The 23768-nt window shown below is 48.2% G+C and overlaps 1 protein-coding gene across 2 annotated transcripts in view; it reads left to right on the forward strand.

Moving 5' to 3' along the window:
* The window catches only part of LOC140426535 (adhesion G protein-coupled receptor D2), a 582807-nt gene that overhangs the window by 8293 nt on the left and 550746 nt on the right, over nt 1-23768 (forward strand). For both annotated transcript variants that reach the window (XM_072511425.1, XM_072511424.1), the window contains exon 5: nt 16003-16644. In XM_072511425.1, the coding sequence (XP_072367526.1) occupies nt 16003-16644 (642 nt within the window). The remainder of the gene's footprint in view (nt 1-16002; nt 16645-23768) is intronic.

Consider the following 23768-nt stretch of genomic DNA (forward strand, 5'->3'; position numbering starts at 1 on the left):
CACAATAGAAACACAGTTGGTACTTAATCAGTCTTCACACATACAAACACCTTTGTCCAGCACAAATCTAACTATAGGTTTTATCCTTCCAGGTACAGAAACATTAAATTAAACACACTTAAAATTATACTTTGTTTCTAATGTTTACCAATGCAAATATAAATCCCTTAAAGCTACCTTTGCTTTCCTAACATTAGCCTCTTCTCTGTTGTTTAACTGTTTGTGTGATGAGCGCCTATTGTTTGTTCTATGTAGTCTGATGTGCACATAACGTTCTCCAGGTTTTCTGGTTGAATGGAACAAGGACATTTTAATCAAAGTTTAATTATTGATGAGTCAATGTAAAAAGCTGTCTGTAATATTGTTATGCCATCTTTGAATTCTCATTCATCTCATTGCTTGGCATAAATCTGTATGCTCCCTCCCAAAAAATATTAAATTAGAAAATTATACTATAATCATCAGTAATCTCAAATTTATGTCATGCTGTTATTGAAGCATGCGCACAGGAAATTGTTGCTTTTTAGGCAAAGGACTAATTGAAGTAGAGTAATCTCCAAACAGTACCACAGCTATAATGTGTACTTTTTAATGCATTTTTATATCTTGTTTAATAACACAGCTTTAAACAGATGGTACTTTTAAACAACAAGTTGTCAATATTTTATTGCACAATAATGTTAGATTCTGTGGAGTCCCATTGTATTTTATAGGCAGGATGATAAAAATGATCTTGGCTGAGGTGTAACAGTTTTTTTTTAGAAAATATTTTATTGAAGCATTTGTAATTTTCACAGTTTACAGTTTAACACTTTAACATTCCCTAAACAACTATGCGGGCCGACACATGCAAAAATCCTAAAAACAATGTCCCCTACTACCCCCACCCTATTTCTTAATTACCTGTGTACTAAGTTCCCTGTCCTTGTCTTACACTACCATGCCTCCCATTTTCATCCCCCCCCTTTTCCCCTCCGCCCGCTTACTGCTGACGTTCAATTTTCCTTGAAGAAGTCGATGAACGGCTGCCACCTCTGGGCGAACCCCTGAATTCATCCTCTCAAGGCGAACTTGATCTTTTCCAGCCTGTGAAACCCCGCCATGTCACTGACCCACGCTCCTGACTTTGGAGGTTCTGAGTATCTCCATCCCAGCAAAATCCGTCTCCGGGCCACCAGGGAGGAGAAGGCCAGAACATCCTCCGCCCTCCCCCCCTTGGCCCCAGGATCTTCCAATACCCCAAGTATTGCTAATTCTGGACTCGGAATCACCCTCCCTTCCAGGACTTCTGACATAACGTCCACAAATCCCTGCCAGAATCCCCTCAACTTTGGACACGCCCAGAACATATGTACATGTTTCGCCGGGCTTCCCCCACAGCATCCTCATCTATCCTCAAAAAATCTGCTCATCCGGACTAGCGTCATGTGGGCCCTATGAACCACATTGAACTGGATCAGGCTATGTCTGGCACAAGACGAGGATGGATTAACTCTCTTCAGAGCCTTTTCCCATAGTTTGATTTCTAGCTCCCCTCCCAACTTTTCCTCCCGCTTCCTCTTCACCTCCCCGATAGGGACCCCTTCCCACTCCATCAACTCCTTATATATCTCCGAGACCTTCCCCTCCCCAAACCCCGTTTTTGATATCACCTTATCCTGTAGTCCCCTCAGGAGGAGGCAAGGGAAGCTTGGAACCTGCCTCTGGACAAAGTCCCGTACCTGTAGGTACCGAAACCCGCTCCCACCCGGCAACTCTCCTGAATGAAGAGATCCCCAAATCTCTCAATCCCTGTCCGCTGCCACCTCCTAAAGCCCCCATCCAGCCCCCCCGGAACAAAATGGTGATTGTCACAGATCGGCCCCCTCCAATCTCATGTGCTGTATCCATTGCCCCCACACCCTGAGGGCTGCCACTACCACTGGGCTTGTGGAGTACCGAGCCGGCGAGAACGACAGGGGCGCCGTCAACAAAGCCTCCAAACTCGTACCCTTACAGGATGCTGCCTCTACTCGCTCCCAAACCAACCCCTCCCCCACTACCCGCTTCCTGACCATCGATATGTTGGCTGCCCAGTAATAATTAATAAAACTCGGGAGGGCCAAGCCCCCCTCCCCGCGGCCCCATTCCAGGAGTGCCCTCTTTACTCTCGGGGTTTTACCAGCCCACACAAAACCCGAGATCGCCACATTCATTTTCCTAAAAAAAGGCCTTCGGGACAAATATTGGGAGACATTGGAAAAACAACCAGCAGTCTCGGGAGGACTGTCATCTTTACCGTCTGCACTCTCCCTGCCAGTGTCAACGGGAACATGTCCCAGCTGCAGAAACCCCTTCTCATCTGATTGACCGCTTTACCCAGATTTAATTTGTGGAGCATGTACCCAATCCTTAGCCACCTTGATCCCCAGATACATAAAGCTCCTCCCACCACCTTAAAAGATAACTCCCTCAGTCTCCTTTCCTGCCCCCGTGCCTGAATCTCAAACACCTCACACTTTCCCATGTTTAACTTGTAGCTTGAAAACTGCCCAAATTCTTCCAGTGTCTCCATAATTCCAGCCAGCTCCCCAACGGGTCTGCGATATAAAGCAGTAAATCGTCCGCATAGAGTGAGACCCTGTGGTCCATCCCCCTCTCACTATCCCCCGCCAAACATTCGTTGACCTAAGGGCCATTGCCAAGTGCTCTATGGCCAGGGCAAACAGTAGTGGGGAGAGCGGGCACCCATGTCTTGTCCCCCTGCAGAGACTAAAATATCCTGACCGGACCCAGTTGGTTCTTACACTCGCCACCAGAGCCTGGTATAGCAACCGGACCCAATCCACAAATCCCTGCCCAAACCCGAACCTGCCTACAATATCCCATAGGTACTTCCACTCCACCCGGTCAAAGGCCTTTTCTGCATCCATAGCTACTAACACCTCAACCTCACGCCCCTCCGCTGGCATCATTATAACATCAGGAGCCGTCTAATGTTGGACGTCAGGTGCCTGTCCTTCACAAATTCCATCTGGTCCTCCCCGATTACCTCCGGGACACAATCCTCTATATGTGTGGTCAAGATCTTTGCCTGCAATTTAGCGTCTATGTTCAAAAGGCTAATCGGCCTGTACGATCCACAGCTCTCCGGGTCTTTGTCCCGCTTCAAGATGAGAGAGATCGATGCGTGAGATAGCTTTGGGGAGAGCACTCCCAGTTCCTTAGACTTGTTAAAGGCCTTAACCAGGAGCGGCCCCAGTAATCCAGAAAACTTTTAATAAAACTCCACTGGATATCCATCAGGTCCCGGGGCCTTACCCGATTGCATCGCCCCCAACCCGTCTATCACCTCCCCGAGCCAAATTGGGCCCCCCAGGCATTTCACCAGTTCCTCCTCTACCTTTGGGAACTCCAGCCTCTCCAAAAATTGCTTCATACCCTCCTCCCTGGCTGGGGGTTCCAATTAATACAGTCGACTATAGAATTCGCGAAACACATCATTTATCGCTCCCGGGTCCACCAATACCTTCCCCCTCATATCCTTTACTTTCCCAATTTCCCTCACCGCCTCCTGCTTCCTCAGTTGATGTGCTAACATCCTACTGGCTTTCTCCCCATATTTGTATATTGTCCCTTTCACCCTCCTCAACTGCCCTTCTGCCTTACCTGTGGACAGGAGCCCAAATTCCATTTGTGGAGTCTCTGACGCTCCTTCAGGAGCTCCTCATCCGGAGACAGCGCATATCTCCTGTCCACCTGTAAGATTTCACCTACCAGCCTGTCCAACTCTGCCTGTTCAGTCTTCTCCCTGTGGGCCCGAATAAAAATAAATTCCCCTCTGATAACCACCTTCATTGCTTCCCAAACCATCCCTGCCGCGGTCTCTCCCATGTCATTGCTCTTTATGTACCCCCGAATGGCCTACCTCACAAATCTCATCCTTCGCAAACAGCCCTATGTCTAACCTCCACTGTGGACGCTTGGTCTTTCCTGTGTTTACCCGTAGGTCTATCCAGTGTGGGGCATGGTCCGACACCACGATTGCTGAATACTTAGTGTCCTCCACCCCCGCTAACAGTGTTTTGTCAAGTATGAAAATGTCTATCCTAGAATATACCTTGTGCACTTGGGAGTAGAATGAATACTCCTTGCTCCTTGGCCTCCCAAACCTCCACGGATTGCCACCCCCCTTGTTTTAAAGTCCAAACCTGAATGGAAGACCTGTCTGACCCATCCCTTCTTCAGTCTAACTTGGTCTCCCAGCTGCTTCAAGTGCGGCTCTTGCAACATGGCCATGTCCGCCTTCAGCTGTCTCAAGTGTGCTAATTCAAGAGCTCTTTTGACCAGCCCATTCAGTCTACGAACATTCCACGTAACCAGCCTGGTCAGTGGGGACCCTACCCCCTTCGCCTGTCGATCAGCCATGATCTTTCCTAGGACAGCCCTTAGCCCATGCCCCGCACCACACCTGGCCCGCCCCTTGGCAGCTACTGTCATCTACTCTCCTGCTCCAACCTCCTAAAAGTCCCCTCCTCGTCAGCAGTCCCCTCCTTCCCAAACCCCCCCCCTCCCCCCACTATCCCTCCCCAATACGTTAATCTTCAGCTCACCCCCCCCACTTTGCTTCCGTGGACTAGCTCTCCCAGCTAGCCTGGTACTCCTGCCCCCGGCGCCTAGTATCCTACCACCTGCTGGTTCCCCTCTCCCCCACTCTTAGTATAAGAACATAGAACATACAGTGTAGAAGGAGGCCATTTGGCCCATCGAGTCTGAACCGACCCACTTAAGCCCTCACTTCCACCCTATCCCCATAACCCAATAACCCCTCCTAACCTTTTTGGTCACTAAGGGCAATTTATCCTGGCCAATCCACCTAACCTGCACATCTTTGGACTGTGGGAGGAAACCAGAGCATTCAGAGGAAACCCACGCAGACACGCGGAGAACGTGCAGACTCCGCACAGACAGTGACCCAGCGGGGAAGTTCCCAAAACAATGGCGCAAAGCAGAAAAAACAAATAAACAGAACCTCCCAAGGTCCAAACACAGAGGCCCACCCCTCCTCCCTTAACAAAACCTTATCTATTCTAACACCTTCAAGCAGGACCATATAGAAAAGACTGGACAAAGAGAAAGAAATTATATCTGTAGAAACTCAAACAGCTTTTCAAACATTGCAACTTAAATTACAGAGTTAAAAGACTAAGGTTTTTAAAAGGACAACGCATAGCTTCTAACTCAGTTCTCCACAGTCATGGTTTAAGATCCTTGTTTGTCACCAGGTTATTGTCCTTCATGAAGTCCAACACGTCCTCTGGTGAGCCAAAGTATAGCTCCCGACCCTCATGGCTTACCCAAAGATGGGCCGGGTAAAGCAGACCAAACTTTATTTGCTTCTCGTACAGGGCCGTCTTGACTTTATTAAAACTTGCCCTCCTCTTTGCAAGTTCTGCTCTCCAGTCCTGGTACACCCGGTTCTCAGAATCTTCCCACATGCACTGTTTTGTCTGCCTGGCCCACCTCATGATGCGTTCATTATCCAGGAACCGATGCAGCCGTACCACCATCACCCTCAGGGGCTCACTCCCCTGGGGCTTACGCATAAGCGCTCTATGGGCCCGATCTACCTCCAATGGCTTGGGGAATGAACCTTCCCCTATCAGCTTCTCTAGCATCTTCCCCACATACGCACCAGCTTCCGATCCTTCCTTCCCCTCTGGAGGACCAATGATCCGGATATTCTGTCTCCGAGAACGGTTCTCCAGATCCTCCACCTTCTCCAGCAGCCGTTTCTGTTGTTCCTGTAGCATCCTGATCTCCATTGCCATCGCAGTAGACTGCTCCTCTCGTTTCTTCGGCAGCTCCTCCAACGTCTGGATCGCCTGTCCCTGGGTCGTCAATCTCTCCTCCACCGCCCTGATCGAGTCCACCGCCCAGGCCAGGTCCTCCACACATTCGTTGCGATGTTGAGTGAACTTCTCAGTCAAGAAATCCACCAACTGGTCCGTCGACCATTGAGCTGGCGAGGTCAAACCCCACTTCCCTGCCATTGCCTCCTTCAAACTCTGGTCCTCGCTACCAGCCAACTTTTGATTTCTCCTTTTTCGATTTTTCCTCAGGCGCTGCTCCATAAACTAGGGGTCGCCTCCTTCTCCTCTCGCTTTTACACCCTTCTGGAAAATTCCTATGGAAATCCAGCTGTCAAATGTGTGACCTTTCACTCCATAGCCGCCACTGCTGAGGTGTAACAGTTATGGAAATGAAGAAGATCGTGGGTATTAATTAAAGGAGTAAAATCTGGGAAGGGAGTTTACTGTTTTGTACTAGGTCAGTGATCCGTGTAACAAACAAGCCGCTATCTCTCTACCCTGTTTCTAATCCAGAGAAATGATCTGCCACAAATCTGGCACGTTAAATTCAATACAAATAAGTGCAAGGTGGTATGCATTGGAAAGAAAAATGCCAACCAACTTAGTGACTAACAGCACCCTGAACATCTTGAACTTTGCACCTCCCAATTTTAGTTGCTCTACAATTGCATGTCATGCCTTCAGATGCCTTGCCCTAAGCACTAGAGTTCCCTCCTGAAAGCTAATCATCTCTCTCTCTGTGGTCAGACACTGCCCAAACATCTCCTTGTGTGGCTTAGCATCAAATATTAGTTCATAATTCTCCTGTAAAGGACCTTGGGAAGCTTTACTAAATTGAAAGTGATGTACAAATACAAATTGTTGTTGTAACATTATTTGACCCCAAATGCAGTCTCATTTGGTGAGCATATCTCTTTACATTTGAGTAGATATTCAGATTCCTGCATCTTTCCAGTAAACCAGCTTCCTGCTAACCCTATGCTGAGAGCACGGGTGCACTACAGCCTAACATTTTGAACCAAATAAAGGAGAGGTGGAAAGAAATCTGGGAGTAATCGTAAAATCCGAAAGCTAGTGATTCGAAACAAACCTGTTGCACTTTAACCTGATGTTGTAAGACTTCTCACTGTGTCCACCCCAGTCCAACACCGGCATCTCTACGTCATGGCTTCCACATACAGAGCAGCAATTAACAAAGCAAATGGGATGCTGCCCTTCCTTGGCAAATTGTAGAGTATAAATCTTAAGACACTCTGGTGAGGGGCCACCATATCTAATGGTCAATGTAAAGTCTTAATCTCAGTACAAGGTGATTAAGTAGAAACTGGTAAAAAGACAAGTTAGGACTAGTGACAAGATAAACCTCTTACAAAGAACAGGCGGAAGGGTCTTTTGCATGGGGTAGCAAGGATAAAGGTTCTGGACGTGCTCAAGAGGCCCAGTTACTGGTAAATCCTATGATGCTGGGGAAGATTGATCCACCTGTATTGAATACCGCATCCCTCGCCCCTCCCAATCTGTATGTATCCTTATTATCTTTGTAAAATAAACCACAAATAAAAAGCCACCTTTTGGGTGCTATACGAGCGTAGGAATTAGGAGCAGAAGTAGGCAATTCAGACCTTCGAGTCTCCTCCACCATTCAATCAGATCATGGCTGATCTCTTCCTAGTCTCAAATCCCACCTCCCCAGTGCTGTGCTCTGAGACCTTGCTGTTGCACTGATGCATACAAAACATCTGATGACTTAACTGGAATTATGTTTTATCGATGAACACATGGAAAGATAACCAACAGAATGCTATATAGACTAGGTTACTATTTGAGTTCCGTGAACTCTCCTGGAACTCCCTATGTGCGACTGTCCTGTTGTACACCTTACTACCAACTGGCGAGTGCCCCACATCACGTGACCGATGTCTGACGCCACCAGCTGGTTGGAAGTCGCATTGCTAACTGTGTACATTACTATTCGCAGGAATATCACCTTTGGAGTTATATACAGAAACATTATTTGTATTATCTTTTAACACATATGGCATATGTATATACAGATTTAACTGTGCTTCAATTAACATGATATGCCTGCGAAATGTGTCTCTTGTGCATAGCTTATTGTGCATCTCCGATGGGATCACCCCGTTGATTGTCTGGGGCCTTGTCAGCTTTCAGGAAGTCTTGTTCCCGTGCTGGTCTTTTGTCCCTTAGACTTTTGACATGATGTGTCCCGAAAACCGGTATCCTTGTTGGCCATGCCTGCGTCATCAGCATCTTCCGTGACTTTACGCAATGATTTTAGTTGCTGCGTTGTTGTGTACTTTCTGGCCTGTCGGTCACATTGCCGATGTCTTCTTGCTTGATGTCGTCGGTGGGACTCACGGTATCCCTCACCCTCCATCTCTTCCTCTTTTATGCTTTGAGAACAATTTTGTGACTGCTCTTTTTTCGCTTGGCTTTTGTAGCACCTCCCCTCTCACCGGCCTCATGCCCAGGTGGTAGGTGTTGCCCAGACAGATTTGACAGCCCAGCGCCTCCAGCTGCGGGACGGCGATTCCCTTCAGGGTTCCCTGGGTTCCCACCGGCATAAACACCAGGGTGTCCAGGGGTCCGAGCGGCAGCTGCAGGCGGCTCAGGCGGGCCCGGCTCACCAGGCAGCCGGTGCGGCTCAGAGTCCGGAGCGGGGGCGGGTCGGCCATGGCGGCGCGGGAGGAGGCTTAGCCCCTTTCAGGTGTTATTCAACAGAGTTCTTAGATGCTTTAAATCAAAAAACAAGCTTTATTCTACGAATTTAACATTTGTATAAACACACACAGTAATAATTATTATCAGCTACAAGCATAAAGACCCCACACAGCTACAGTAATCTATGTATAACCCTTAATGAATCCCTCTTTAGCTGTTCCAATTCAATAACAAGATCCCATAAACCAAAAACCTTTTTACCAAAACAGTAGGTAACTATAATAATTGGGTTTCTTCCTTGGAATAACTCTCTAAAATTGAAAATAGAGAGACAGGCCAAAATACTTCTCTGCCTGAGTCTACAGCAGCCAAATGTGAAAACGAAAGTAAAACCTCAGAGCCACAAACCAGCTCCAAACCCAAAGCAAAAGTAAAACCAACTCCCACAGCCACAGCCCAGCTCCACCCACACAATTACATCACTGAAGCCATGTGATAAGACACAAACATTTCTTAAAGGGACACTCCCATGACACATCGTCGTCCTCATCATCGGAGTTAGTATCCTCATACTCATCATTGTCGTCTTCCGTGAAATATAACACTGCTCGTGGAATTATGTGTTCATACAGGAATTGACTTATTTTTAAATCAGCAGTGAGTCTTCCGCGGAACTTCCATCTAACACTCCATGCTCTGGAATCTCAGGAGGAGTGAAGAAGTTGAAAAAAACCGAGTCATTTAAAACAGTTTTCGTAACTGCTTTACGAGTAGGCCGACCCTTGTGTGACTGCTTCATTCTAAAGCGTTTCAGTGTGACATTCTTTCCTTTCTTCCAGTTGATGTGGCAGCCTATGTACCCTGTGATTGCAAATACAAAGAAGCTTGCCCCATCAGGCCGTGACTCCATCTGGTATGATTTTGTGAGCGCCTCATTTGTGAAGTATTCATTCAATTCAAACTTGAACACCAGAGTGAAGCTCATTGGTTGTCCCAGATCTGAGAAATTTATGGAAACATCTTGTAGATACTGCAGGATGGGCTCACCATGCTCCTCTACCATGTCACTGAGCATATCCTCATTTTCGAAGACCGCTAACCAGAACTCTGAAGAGTCCTTAGGATCCTCCATATCTGTCTCTGCTTGATCTTCCTCCACTTTCACTATCGCTCGTATCTCATCGGATGATTGCACCACTGTATCGAGTTTGAAGTCGCAGTAATCTTCTGCCACCTCGCTGACTGGGATGGACAGCCGCTCAACTAGGTTCAGGGTCTCACACGCATCTACCCCAAGGATGGACTCACGTTTCGTGTCCACAATGGAAAATGGTACAATGTGATTTCTGTTGTGTACTCATGCTTTGAGTTCACATTCCCCCAGCATCTCAATCTCATTCCCACTGTAGTCTGTCCGCAGTCTTGGTTGATTTACGACTTTCACTGGAACTGTGAAATCGCACAGACTGAAGAGGTTTTCCCTCGCCCCCATGTGGAGCTTGCATTTTATCAGTGTGTCATTCAGCATCACTGGAATTTTCCATCTGTTTTCAATGGTATCAGCTGGACCATCACTGTTATTCCAACTGGTCATTGAAACTTCTTCCTCTTTTATATTCGGACTCATCGTGTCCTTGGTTGAAATGAGATCAACGAAAAATAATTCTTCAAGGGGCATCTCATCAATTGCATTGATTGACCCTGTTTGGCCCAATGTGGGACGCAAAAAACATTGTTTTGCAAAATGATCTGTACGGACACACCCGGAACATACTTTTTCAGGCGTGGCCCGTGGGCCATGTCGGTGGCCACATTTCTGGCATTAGATGGCGGATCTGGTCGCATTGAAACCACGTTTCTCTTGAGGCTGCGCACCGGTGCGCTCAAAATGTCCGCTCGCACTGAGACCATGTTTCTTTTTTAACCGCGTCACAGTGCTTATGGCACCAGTGTCTTCTTTCATGTTGGCGCCAAAATGTTTTTGTTGAAGGTGCTGGTCTGCTGTGCAGCCCACTCACTTGCATAACACATCTTGATATGGTTTTCTGGTTGAAGCTCTTTCAGGGTACTCATACTAAATGTGTCACGTTCACATGCTTCATTTTTTTTCAGAGAGCAATACCGATCGAAGCGCTTTATAACCTGACCATAGCTATTGCTCTCCTCTTCGCTGTCACAGACAAAGGTATTGTATAGTTTTGTTGCTTGAGGACCTGCTACTGTGAGCAGCAAACCAACAAGCCTCTCATCAGGCTGTGCCTGCAGGCCAAGGGCTACAATATAGAATCCAAATTGCTGCTTAAAAGCACACCAATTTATTTCTAGATTACCCGAGATTTAAAGCTGGTGGGGTGCCTTTAAACCTTCCATCTCAAACTTCACCTTTGTTTGTTGCGTTGAATCACCAATGCCTATAGTTTACCAGGTCAATGGAAGAATCTTCTCTTTTTCATTCTTTAGCCGGTTTTGCCTCGTCTTTTCTGCTGTTACGTTTAAATGTTCAACACTCCTGGTACCATGTTGTGTTCTGTGGCCTTGCATTTGCACTGATGCACACAGAACATCTGGTGACTTAACTAGAATGATGATTTATTGATGAACATGCGGAAAGGTAACAAACAGAATGGTATACAGACGAGTTTACTAATTGAGCTCCGTGAACTCTCCTGGAACTACCCTATGTACGACTGTCCTGTTGTACGCCTTACTGCCAACTGACGAGTGTCCCAAGTCACGTGACCAATGTCTGACGCCACCAGCTGGTTGGAGATTGCATTGCTAACTATGTACAATACTATTCACAGGCCTATTACCACACCCACCTGTTGCCCATGTCCCTTTAACCAGTTTTTTTAAATCAGAAAAATATCTACCTCTTTCTTGAAACCATTTAATGACTCAGATAATGAGTTATAGAGCTCCAATTCACTGTACTGCAGTGTGAGGTTCTGGTCTCTGTTCTGTTCATGGAGGCAAGGAGCAGAGAACACTTTTTTTTGGAAATGCTTTTATTCGAATTTTTACTATTTTTATACAAAGCATACAATAACACAGAATAACAACCAAACAGTAAGAAACACCCATTCACCTTATAACACTAACCCTCCCCGCCCCCCCCTATCGCCCCCACCCCCAATGGCTAGCTGTGACCATCTCTTTAAAATACATTATAAACGGCTGCCATCTGAGGTAAAAACCTTCCACTGACCCTTTCACGGTAAATTTGACATTCTTGAGGTGCAAAAACTCCATGAAGTCACCCAGCCACGCTGAGGTGTTTGGCGGTGTAGTCGAGCTCCAGCCCAAGAGGATCCGCCTCCTTGCCACAAATGAGGCAAAGACCAGAATGTCTGGCTCCGCCCCTGTTCGGAGCTACGGCATCCGAATCCCCAAGATTCGCCACCAGTGGGCAAGCCCAGGATTGCCAACACAGCCCACCAGCTTTGAGCACGACCAGAACTTTGTGCGTGGTGCACCGGCCCCCTTGATCACGTCTATCCTCCACCCCATCGAAAAAGCGATTCAATCTAGCCTTTGTGAGATGTGATCAAAACACTATCTTCAGCTGGATGATACTCAGCCTCGCACAAGACAAGGTCACATTCACTCTCCTCAGTGCCTCGCTCCAAACCTCCACTTCCAAGATTGGCCACAGCTCCTCTGCCCACTTGGCCTTCACACCCTCAACTGAGCACATCTCCTCCCCTCACTATCAGCTGGTATATTCCTGATGTACTGGTCACCTCCAATCGTGAACAGGATAAAATCGCTTGAGCAAGTTAGAGGGCTGCTTCATTGGAAAGGGTGGAAAATACCTTTTGACCCAGCTATGCACCTAGAGATACCTTAACCCATCAGCATCTTTAAGCCCATATTTCTCCTTCCGTTCCCCCAGGCTAGCGAACCGACCCTCTAAAAACAAATCTCCCACCTTCTCCAACCCTTTTCCTTCCACTCTGAACTTCACATCTGACCTGGCAGTCTCGAATAACTGGTTTGCACAGATGGGAGCTAGCCTTGAGGCAGCCTTCAAATTGAAAAGTTGACGGAATTTCCTCCATATCTTTAGTGTGGCTACTACCACTGGGTTAGTTGAATGTTTCTCCAGCATTACGGGGAGCGGAGCCGTTACCAACGCCCCCAGGCTTGCCCACTCACAGACTCTGTTTCCACCTGGACCCACAGCTCATAGATTATCATAGAATTTACAGTGCAGAAGGAGGCCATTCGGCCCATTGAGTCTGCACCGACTCTTGGAAAGAGCACCCTACCCAAGGTCAACACCTCCACCCTATCCCCATAACCCAGTAACCCCACCCAACACTAAGGGCAATTTTGGACACTAAGGGCAATTTATCATGGCCAATCCACCTAACCTGCACATCTTTGGACTGTGGGAGGAAACCAGAGCACCCGGAGGAAACCCACGCACACACGGGGAGGATGTGCAGACTCCGCACAGACAGTGACCCAAGCCGGAATCGAACCTGGGACCCTGGAGCTGTGAAGCAATTGTGCTATCCACAATGCTACCGTGCTACCACTCTAGCACTTTTTCCGCATTGGCCACCCTATAGTAATACTGAAAGTTTGGCAAGGCCAAACTTGTCTCTCCCTCTGGAGCACCATCCTCCTGATCCTCGGGGCCTTACCCGCCCAAACAAACCGAGTCACAAGCCGATCGATCTCTCTGAAGAATGCCTTAGACAGGAACACCGGGATGTACCGAAGTAAAAATAAAAATCTCGGGAAGATCATAGAATCATAGAAGCCTTACAATGCAGAAGGAGGCCATTTGGCCCATTGACTGCACCGACCCTCTGAAAGAGTACTTCACCCAAGCTCACTCCCTCGCCCTATCCCATCAACCCCTTAATCTAACCTACACATCTTTTTGGATACTAAGGGACAATGTAGCATAGCCAATTGACCTAACCTGCACATCTTTGGAAGATATTCATCATAACTGATTGAACTCGGCCTGCCAAGGATAGTGGGAGACCACCCCATCTTTGCAGGTCTGCTTTAACCTTCCCCACCATACTCGTGTCGTCCAACCTCCGAAGCTTCCCCAGTCCCTTGCTATCTGGTCCCCCAAATACCAAAAATGACTTCCTGCTAGCCAGAACGGCAATCCACAAGTCCCCCTCTCTCCAACTACCAAGTATTCACTCTTTCCTACATTTAGCTTACAGCCAGAGAAGGCGCCAAAGCGCTGCAAAAGCCCCATAATGCTTCCCACTAAGGCCTCCGGATCCCCAACATATAACAGCAAATGATCGGGGTATAGCAAGACCTTATGCTCCACCCCTCTTCTTACTATTCCTTCTCAAGTTTTTGAAGCCCTCAGCACCATGGCTAGTGGCTCTATTGTTAATGCAAACAGCAAAGGGGACATCGGACATTCCTGCCTGGGCATCCCTGCCTGGTACCCCTGTATAGTCGAAAAGGCTCAGAAGACACTTGGTGCAAATATTGGCAAATTTGGCCGCATACAACAGCCGCATCAGACTACGAAGAGGACACTTAAAAAAAATTGGGGTTAAGTCAAAATGCTAGTCATGCTGGGTTAGTATTGCAGATATTCCAATTGCTGGCTGTAGAGTAGCATTTAGGAGGATAATGGCAGCAGTTTTCCACTTTGTCCTCATGCTCAACGGCCGCTCACGGCATCCCCGCGCATGTGCAGTGGAGGGGGTCTCTTCCGCCTCCGCCATAGTGGAGACTATGGCGAAGGCGTAAGGGAAAGCGTGACCCCCACGGCACCGGCCCGCCCGCGGATCGGTGGGCCCCGATCGCGGGCCAGGCCACCGTGGGGCACCCCCTAGGGCCAGATCGCCTCGCGACCCCCCCCAGGACCCCGGAGCCCGCCCCGCCGCCTTGTCCCGCCAGTAAGAGAGGTGGTTTAATCCACGCTGGCGTGTCAGGCATTCCAGCAGCGGGGCTTCGGCCCATCCGGGCCGGAGAATCGCCGGGGGCGGCCCGCCAACCGGCGCGGCGCGATTCCCGCCCCCGTCCGAATATCCGGTGCCGGAGAATTTGGCAACCGGCGGGGGCGGGATTCACGCCAGCCCCCGGCGATTCTCCGACCCGGCGGGGGGGTCGGAGAATCCCGCCCCAGGTTTAAATTCACTACTGAAAACAGTTATCACTCTGAATTCACCAAATGATCAAGAAATAGTTTTTACATGGCAGAAAGAACAACATTTCACAATCTTTGTCTGACTTCAGCTCCAACACAAACAAAACCAAAAAAGCACAGACACACCCAAGCGTTTCTCAATGTGAAACTAAAAAAGCAGAGCCAGAACTCAGCTCCACCCACTCTCTGATATCACTACAGTAACTTTAGCAGACTACCATTTCTTAAAGTGACATTCTCATGTCAATGGGAAAGGGGCAGGTGAGTAGGATTTACTCTTAGTTTTTCTTAGTTACTAAGAGTCACTCTTGCAGAGAGCTGGCATGGACAGGGCCGTCGAATGGCCTCCTTCTGTGCTGTAGCCACATTGTGATCCTATATGAGAAACGTTTGAGTGAAGTAACTTGCAAATCTTCATGTGCAGATCCCTTCAGCTGAAACTGTAAATGAAATAGAATCTAATTTGTCACGTAAGTAAGTTGCAAAGTTATAATTCTCTGGACAGCGAAGTTCACCTGTAAATTCGTTAATGTTCTTTAACTAGATACAGTACCTGTATCTGCTTTTTTGGGGGGTTAATCTGTTTAGTTGAAATGAGTGAAACTCGTATTATTAGTCGCATACACGGGCATGTAATTTGATTGCATTAAGTAATCATTGATCAAAGCTTTCACTCTAAAATAACCATGATAGATAGAACCATTACCAAATGTGTGTATACAAAGTATAGCATAATATCATTAACATGAACTTGATAATATTTGGTTATTCATGAACCCCTCTCAATATAAGCATGGTGTTTTAAAAATACCTATTTTATGTTATTATGTTGTGTTCCCCTTTGATAGACTCAAAGTATACATAAGTCTGAAAAAAACCTTTGCACAAAAACATTTTAGTTCAGTGCACAGTGAAAAATTAATCCTAGATCAATTCATTCTGGATCAATAAACTCTTGCCATTAGTCAATTAAATCCCTTTTTCCCCTTATTCTAATGGCATTATAATTTTTTAATCAGATCACCATGTGCCTTGGGGTATCATTGCTTCAAAGTGTTTTAATGATAACTATATTACATGGTGAGTACTTATCCTTGGATAAGTAAGAATTGTATGTTGGTTTAATTTGTGATAAAAAGTACTTCAGCTTAAAAAAAATCAAGTATTATAAATGTAATCTGGCACAGCTTTGAAAAAAGGTTACTGCTATTTCAATTCACTTTTATTCAAGGTAAAACTATATTAATGGAAATAATGTTTGATGAAGGCACACCGGCAATGAGTAAAATATCACGGCATAGTCATTATTTATTTCCTTCTGTTTAGGTACGTTTGGTTCACATATTCTGACGTTCTCCGGCAGAACTGACACCAAATATGCCAAGCTTCTGAAGCAGTTCCCTCAGCTGCATTCGGTGACCATTTGTGCTCAAGTCCAATTCGATTCAACTTTCGTGGGAGTTTCCACTGTCTTTTCCTATTCAGTCCCATCATTTATCAACGAATTCCAGCTCCGCGCTAACATTGTCCGTGGTCAACAAATTCAGCTCGCGCTTCTTGTCCATGGTGTTCACAGTCCTTATTCACAGGCGGTTGAGAATAATGGCAAGTGGCATCATCTATGTGTGAGCTGGACCCGCCGTGGTGGTGGCTGGGCCATTGCAGCAGATGGATCTGTCATTTCATCTGGAGAGCAACTTTACATTTCGGATGACATCGGAACAGGTGGCGTCTTCATCATTGGCCAAGAGCAAGATACGTTCGGTGGCTCATTTAGGAAGGATGAATCCTTTATCGGGAATATTACACAGCTCCACATTTGGGATCGTGTTTTGAACGCCAGTGAGATTCAAGCTCTAGCAGAAGATTGTTTTGTTATTCCACTGGGATTATTTTTTCAGTGGAATGTTTCCATCTTTGAAATTGAATCAACGGTGCAGGTATACAAAGGATTTTCACAGTGTAAAGGTAATTTGTCAAAAAAGTATTTATTTTATTTTGAGGAACTACATTTTTTAAACAAGAAGGTTATATGAGGGAGGCTGCTGGGTGGACGAATATAGTATGAATTCTACGTGATGGAATATAGGTTTTAGGAATTTTAAGATGTTTGAATTGTTGCAAAGCCTTGCATCACGGGAAGTTAGCAGGTCGACATGTGAACCTCTGACCACTATTGTTTCATTAGCTTTCTCTTATTTAATGCTGGTTTTGGATCATTCAGGGAGTCTGAGTTGTTGAGGAAATATGCACTTTTACATGCATGTTGTACTCTGCAGCTATGGATGGTGATAGTTGAAGCTCCAACTTTCTTTCCATCATGGCTAACTAGGAATCTCTCCTCTCTGTCTTACCGTCTATTAATAATGAACCTGCTGATAGTCTACCTGTTTAGCCACGTTATGAATGTACCTTCACTGGCCATCAAGTCCTGGGGTGAACTCGAGCCTGGAGCTCCTGACTCAGAGGCAGGGTTCCTATCTACTGCACCACAAGACCTCCTACTTTATTTAATTATTACAGAACTGGAAAGTGTTTCTCTAGATTTACTGAATTGTAGGGGAACAGCAACCCATGAACTGCAGACATGATGCATTTGTAATATACCTGCGTTCATTGAAAACTTTTTTTTTCAATAAACAATTTTATTGAGGCATTTTGCAATAGTAAACAGCAACAGTACAGAACAGTGTGCAAAAAACAATCAACATAGTGCAAAAAACCAGTTCCTCTCCCACAAGGACCCGTCCCATCCCCCGCTGACGATTAATTATCCGCGAAGAAGTCGATTAATGGTTGCCATCTCTGGGCGAACCCTGACAGTGACCCTCAGAGCGAACTTAATTTTCTCCAGACGGAGGAACCTCGCCATGTCCGATAGCCAGGCTTCCGACTTCTGGGGCTTTGAATCCCTCCATGCCAGCAGAATTCATCGCCGGGCTACCAGGGAAGCAAAGGCCAGAATGTCGGCCTCTCTCTCCTCCTGAACTCCCGGGTCATCCGAAACCCCAAAAATTGCCACCTCCGGACTCATCACCACCCTTGTTTTCAGTACCCAGGACATAACGTCCGCGAATCCCTGCCAGTACACCCAGAATTTTGGACATGCCCAGAACATGTGGACATGGTTCGCTGGTCCTCCTGCACATCTGGCGCACCTGTCCTCCAGTCCAAAGAATTTACTCATCCGGGCCACTGTCATGTGGGCCCGGTGGACGACCTTGAATTGGATCAGGCTGAGCCTAGCGCATGTTGCGATCGCGTTAACCCTACTCAGCGCCTCTGCCCATAAGCCCTCTTCTATCTCACCTCCGAGCTCCTCTTCCCACTTAAGCTTCAGCTCCTTGGTCAGCGTCTTCTCTGCCCCCATAAGTTCTTTATATATACCCGAGACCTTCCCTTCATCCACCGGACACTACCCTGTCCTGGATCCCCCCTATTTGGCAGGTGTGGGAAGGATGGAATCTGTCTGCGTAGAAAGTCCCGCACCTGCAAGTACCTGAAATCATTCCCTCTCGCCAACCCAAATTTCTCCTCCAGCGCCCTCATGCTCGGGAAGCTCCCTTCTGAGAACAGATCCCCTATCCTCTCAATCCCAGCCCTCCGCCATATTCGGAACCCACCGTTCATATTCCCCGGGGCAAACCGGTGATTGTCGCAAATTGGGGACCAAACCGATGCTCTCACTTCCCCCAAGTGCCTTCTCCATTGGCCCCAGATCCGCAAAGTCGCCACCACTATAGGGCTGGTGGAGTACCGTGCCAGCGGGAGCGGCAGGGGCGCCGTAGCCAGGGCTGCCAAACTGGAGCCCCTGCACGAAGCGGCCTCCATCCGCCCCCAAACCGACCCCGCAGCCACCATCCACCTCCTTATCATAGCTATGTTGGCCGCCCAGTAATAATTACTAAAGTTTGGCATGTCCGATTCCCCTTCCCCTCGGTTCCTCTCGAGCATCACCCTCTTCACCCGCGGGGACTTTCCCGCCCACACAAATCCCATAATCATTTTATTGACCTCCTTGAAAAAGGACCGCGGAATGAAAATGGGGAGACACTGGAATACGAACAGGAATCTCGGGAGGATCGTCATTTTAACCGTCTGCACTCTCCCCGCTAGTGTCAGTGGGAACGCATCCCATCTCCGGAACCCGACCCTCATTTGCTCCACCAACCGGGATAAGTTCAACTTTTGCGACCGACCCCAGCCTCGCGCCACCTGTATCCCTAAGCATCTGAAACTATCCTCTACTAACCTAAACGGCAGCCCCCTCAGCCGACCCTCCTGGCCCCTCGCCTGGACTACAAACACCTCACTCTTTGCCATGTTCAGTTTATACCCCGAGAACCGGCCGAATTCCCTCAAGATTCCCATGATTTCATCCATCCCAGCCACCCCCCGTACCAGCCCCTAGAAGCTCTCAGGGCAATTGTCAGCGGCTCTATTGCTAGCGCAAACAGCAGTAGGGAGAGGGGGCACCCCTGCCTTGTCCCCCGGAGCAGTCTAAAATAGTCAGATGTTGTCCTGTTCATCCTTACACTAGCCTCCGGAGCCTGGTACGGCAGTCTAACCCAGTCGATAAAGCCCTCCCCGAACCCAAATCGTCCCAACACCTCCCATAAATAGTCCCACTCAACCCGGTCAAAAGCCTTCTCGGCATCCATTGCATGACTACCTCTACCTCCCTACTCTCCGGGACATCATGATCACATTCAGCAGCCTTCTTAGATTGGCCACCAGCTGCCTGCCCTTGACGAGCCCGGTTTGGTCTTCCATAATAACGTCCAGCACACAGTCCTCAATCCTAGCAGCCAAGAGCTTGGCCAGTAATTTTGCATCTACATTGAGCAGAGAGATTGGCCTATAGGACCCACATGCCTCCGGGTCTTTGTCCCATTTCAGTATCACGGAGATGGTGGTCTGCGACATCGTCGGGGGTAAAACCCCTCACCGGCCCCACTATCTCAGAGAACTTTTTATAGAACTCCACTGGATAGCCATCCGGCCCCGGGGATTTATCTGATTGCACGGCCCTCAAGCCCTCCAATATTTGTTCGGTCCTAATCGGGGCCCCCAGCCCGTCTACCAACCCCCTACTCACTTTTGGGAAGGTCAGTCCGTCCAAAAAGCGCCTCATTCCCTCCGGCCCCGTGGGGAGTTCTGAGGTATAAAGCTTACTATAAAAGTCCTTGAACACTTTGTCCCTGAAGACCCTGCCGGAACTTCTACCAAGTTTCCCCCCCCATCAACTACCTTCCCTATTTCCCTAGCTGCCTCCCTCTTCCTCAGTTGCCGTGCCAGCATTCTACTGGCTTTCTCCCCATTCTCATAGATCGTGCCCCTCGCCTTCCTAAGCTGCTCCAGCGCCTTACCTGTGGACAACACCCCAAACTCCGACTGTCGTCTTTGTCGTTGCCTTAATAGCTCTGCCCGCGGGGTCTCTGCATATCTCCTGTCTACCTGTAAGATCTCCTTTACCAGTCGGTCCGTTTCTGCCCTGTCCGTCCTGTCCCTATGTGCTCGAATCGAGATCAGCTCCCCTCTCACCACTGCCTTCAGCGCCTCCCAGAGCACCGCAGCTGAGACTTCCCCTGTGTCATTGACCTGCAGGTAGTTTTGCATACATTTCCTCACCAACAGACCAACCTCTATTCTCCATTGAGGGTGCTGAAAGCTTTCCTTACAGATCTGCAGATCAACCCAATGTGGAGCATGGTCCGAAATAGTGATCGCCGAGTATTCTACGTCCGTCACCCCCGCCAACAAATCCCTGCTCATGATGAAAAAATCAATTCGGGAATACACCTTATGAACATGTGAATAGAACGAAAACTCCTTCCCCGTCGGCCGACTAGCCCTCCATGGGTCAAACCCCCCCCCCCCATTTGCTCCATGAACCCCCTCAGTTCCTTTGCCATGGCCTGCACCCTACCCGTTTTTGAACACGACTGGCCTAGGCCGGGGTCAAGGACTGTGTTAAAATCACCTCCCATAATCAGCCTGTACGAGTTCAGGTCAGGTATCTTCCCCAGCAGTCCCAATTTGCATTGTCCCATCGTCCCAATTTGGGGCATATATATTGACCAAAACTACCCCTCGAGCTTGCCACTCACCATGACAAATCTACCTCCGCCATCTGAAATTGTGCTACCCACCTCGAATTGCACCCGTTTGTTAACCAAAATCGCGACCCCTCTGGTCTTAGTATACAGCCCCGAGTGGAAGACCTGGTTAATCCAGCCCGTCCTTAATCTGACCTGGTCAGCTACTTTCAGATGAGTCTCCTGTAGCATAATTACGTCCGCCTTCAGTGCCCTCAGATGCGCGAACACAGGTGCCCTCTTTACTGACCCATTTAACTCTCTAACGTTACAGGTGATCAGCCTGGTTTGGGGGGCACTGTGCCCCCCCCCCCCCCTCCGCCGATCAGCCATCTCCTTCCTTGGGCCCGCCCCTAGCCCCTGTGTCGCGCCTCCCCTGGCCCACCTCCTGGCAGCCCCTACCTCCGACTTCCTCCATGTTACCTCCCTCGTCAGCAGATCAACTAACCCCCCCCCCCCCCCCCCAGCAACAACACCCTGTAACCTAACCCCTGCCATAAACTAGCTATATGCACACACCCCCCACCTGGCTTCCGTAGACCAGCTCACCCAGCTAGCCTGGTGACTCTTGATTCCGGCACCAACAAGTCTCCCACCTATTGTTCCCTCTGACCCATCCCCCCCCCCGCCCTTCGACACCACTTCCCAAAACCAGCCATCCTCGAGCAATTGCTCTGAAAACAAAACCCCAAGGAACAAAGAAAACCCCGACACTAGTGCAATTCAAGTAATACAAAGTAAGTAATAGGCACTTCCAACCACCCCCATCAGAACACAAAAAGCCCCCAGAACCAAATACCATAACTTCCTCTTTTCCAACAAAAACTCGAATACAGAAGAAAAAAAACAAGAAACAAGAAAAACATATAAACATCACTCAATAACTTTTTAACTTAAGTCCAAAAGTCCTCAGTTCGGCACCAGCCCTTCTCTCTTGGCGAAGTCCATCGCGTCCTCGGGCTCCTCAAATAATGGTGCTGTCCCTCGTGCGTGACCCAAAGGCGCGCCGGGTACAGCAGCCCAAACTTCACCTGCTTCTTAAACAAAATCTCTTTGACTTGCCTGTAGCCTGCCCTCCTTCTGGCCACCTCCACGCACAGGTCCTGGTAGATGCGCAGGACACTATTGTTCCAATTGCAGCTCCGCGTGCGCTTGGCCCACTGTAGCACCCCGCTCCTTGTCGAGGAACCTGTAGAACCTGACCACCATCGCTTGGGGGGGTGGGGGGGGGGGGGGGGGGGGGGGGGGGGGCGCTTGCAGCTGCCTCGCCAGCACCCTGTGTGCCCTGTCCACCTCCAACGGACGAGGGAAGACATCATTCCCAACAGCTTCTGGAACATTTCTGCCACATATGTGGCAGCATCCGCTCCCTCAGCCCCCTCTGGGAGACCAACGATTCTTAAATTCTGCCGACGGGACCTATTTCCAAGGTCCTCCACCTTCTCCAGAAGCCTTTTTTGTGGTTTTTCAGCCTCCCCATCTCCCCCTCCACCACCGTTAGGTGATCCTCCTGCTCCTCCAGCGCCTTCTTCAGCTTCTGGATCGTCCGATCCTGGGCATTGAGCCTGTGCTCCAGGCGCTCGATTGATTTCTGGATCGAGTCTAAACTGTCTCGTTTCAGTGCGGTGAAGCCCTCTTGAACGACCTTCAACAGATGCTCCGTTGTTGGCTGGGCTGTCAGCACCGGGTCCGGACATCGGCCATATTGTCCCCAGCAGCAGCCTCCACACTGCCCTCGCTTGCCCACTTCTTCAACTGTTCATGATTCTTTCTGCTTCTTAGTTCCATACACCTGTGTCTGGAGTCAGTGCCTGAGTGCCTCTGCCTTCAGATCCAGCGCACAAAAGCACAAAAAAGTCAGGGAAAAAGGTCCAAAAGTCCGACCAGAGCGAGAGCCACCAAATGTGCGGCTTACTCCCTCATAGCCGCCACCGAAGCCCGTTCATTGAAAACTTGAAGATTAATTTGAAAAGCTTCAGAGATCAAAGCTGATGAAGACGATGTGATTTTAAAAGCACCTGAAGTGGAATTTAAAAAAAAAATGAATTCTGTAAATCAGGGGGAGGAAAGCATTCCAAAGAATTCAGTTTTTGCCTTTTTATTTTTACCCAATTATTTTTTTCCAATTAAGGGGCAGTTTAGTGTGGCCAGTCCACCCACCCTGCACATCATTTGGGTTGTGGGGGTGAGACCCACACAGACACGGGGAGAATGTGCAAACTCCACTCAGACAGTGATCTGGGGCCGGGATCGAACCCAGGTCCCCAGCGCCATGAGGCAGCAGTGCTAACCACTGCGCCATCATGCCGCCTCAGTTTTTGCCTTTAAGGTCAAAGTGAAGTTGCCAGTGTATGAAGCTGTGCTACTGAAAAGTGTTTGGGCCAATTATGCTTTTCGAGCAATGGCAAACACTTATGTCATTAGATTCTTGTGGTACTTGTCTCAAGTTTCTTTGAGAGTTCAGTGGAGCTGAATAATGGAGAGGGCTGCTCCCTAGTGGTAGGAAGAAGCAAAGTCAGGAAAGAGATTCCTCCTGCACTAACGTGCAAGCACTATGAAAACAGATGCTTTTAACTATTGGTGTTTTTAATGAGAAGGAAGATTATGTAGAGGAGTGTTAAGAGTACGGTTCATGAGAAGAAATCAGTGTTTGGGGAGATAATGTCGCAAGCACTAAATCTGAAGCTGGAGAATTTGTAACTCCACAATGCACACGTCAGGAGCGTTGGTGCAGACTCGATGGGCTGAATGATCTCCTTCTGCAGTGTAGGGATTCTATGATAGAATATTCTCCCTTTGCCTGGAGACCTATTCATCTAGGCCTCTGGGTTATGAGTCCAGTATCAGAATTATTGTGCTGCGAGATAGAAACAAAATAATTTGCAATTGTACAGCACCATAGACAACCTCAAGATATTCCCTAAGGTGTTTTATAACCAATTAATTACGTTCTAGAAGTGCAGTCACTCTTGTAATTTTACTTCTTTCACTAAA

Source organism: Scyliorhinus torazame, chromosome 7 (genome assembly GCF_047496885.1).
Source record: "Scyliorhinus torazame isolate Kashiwa2021f chromosome 7, sScyTor2.1, whole genome shotgun sequence".
Classification (NCBI taxonomy): Eukaryota; Metazoa; Chordata; class Chondrichthyes; order Carcharhiniformes; family Scyliorhinidae; genus Scyliorhinus; species Scyliorhinus torazame.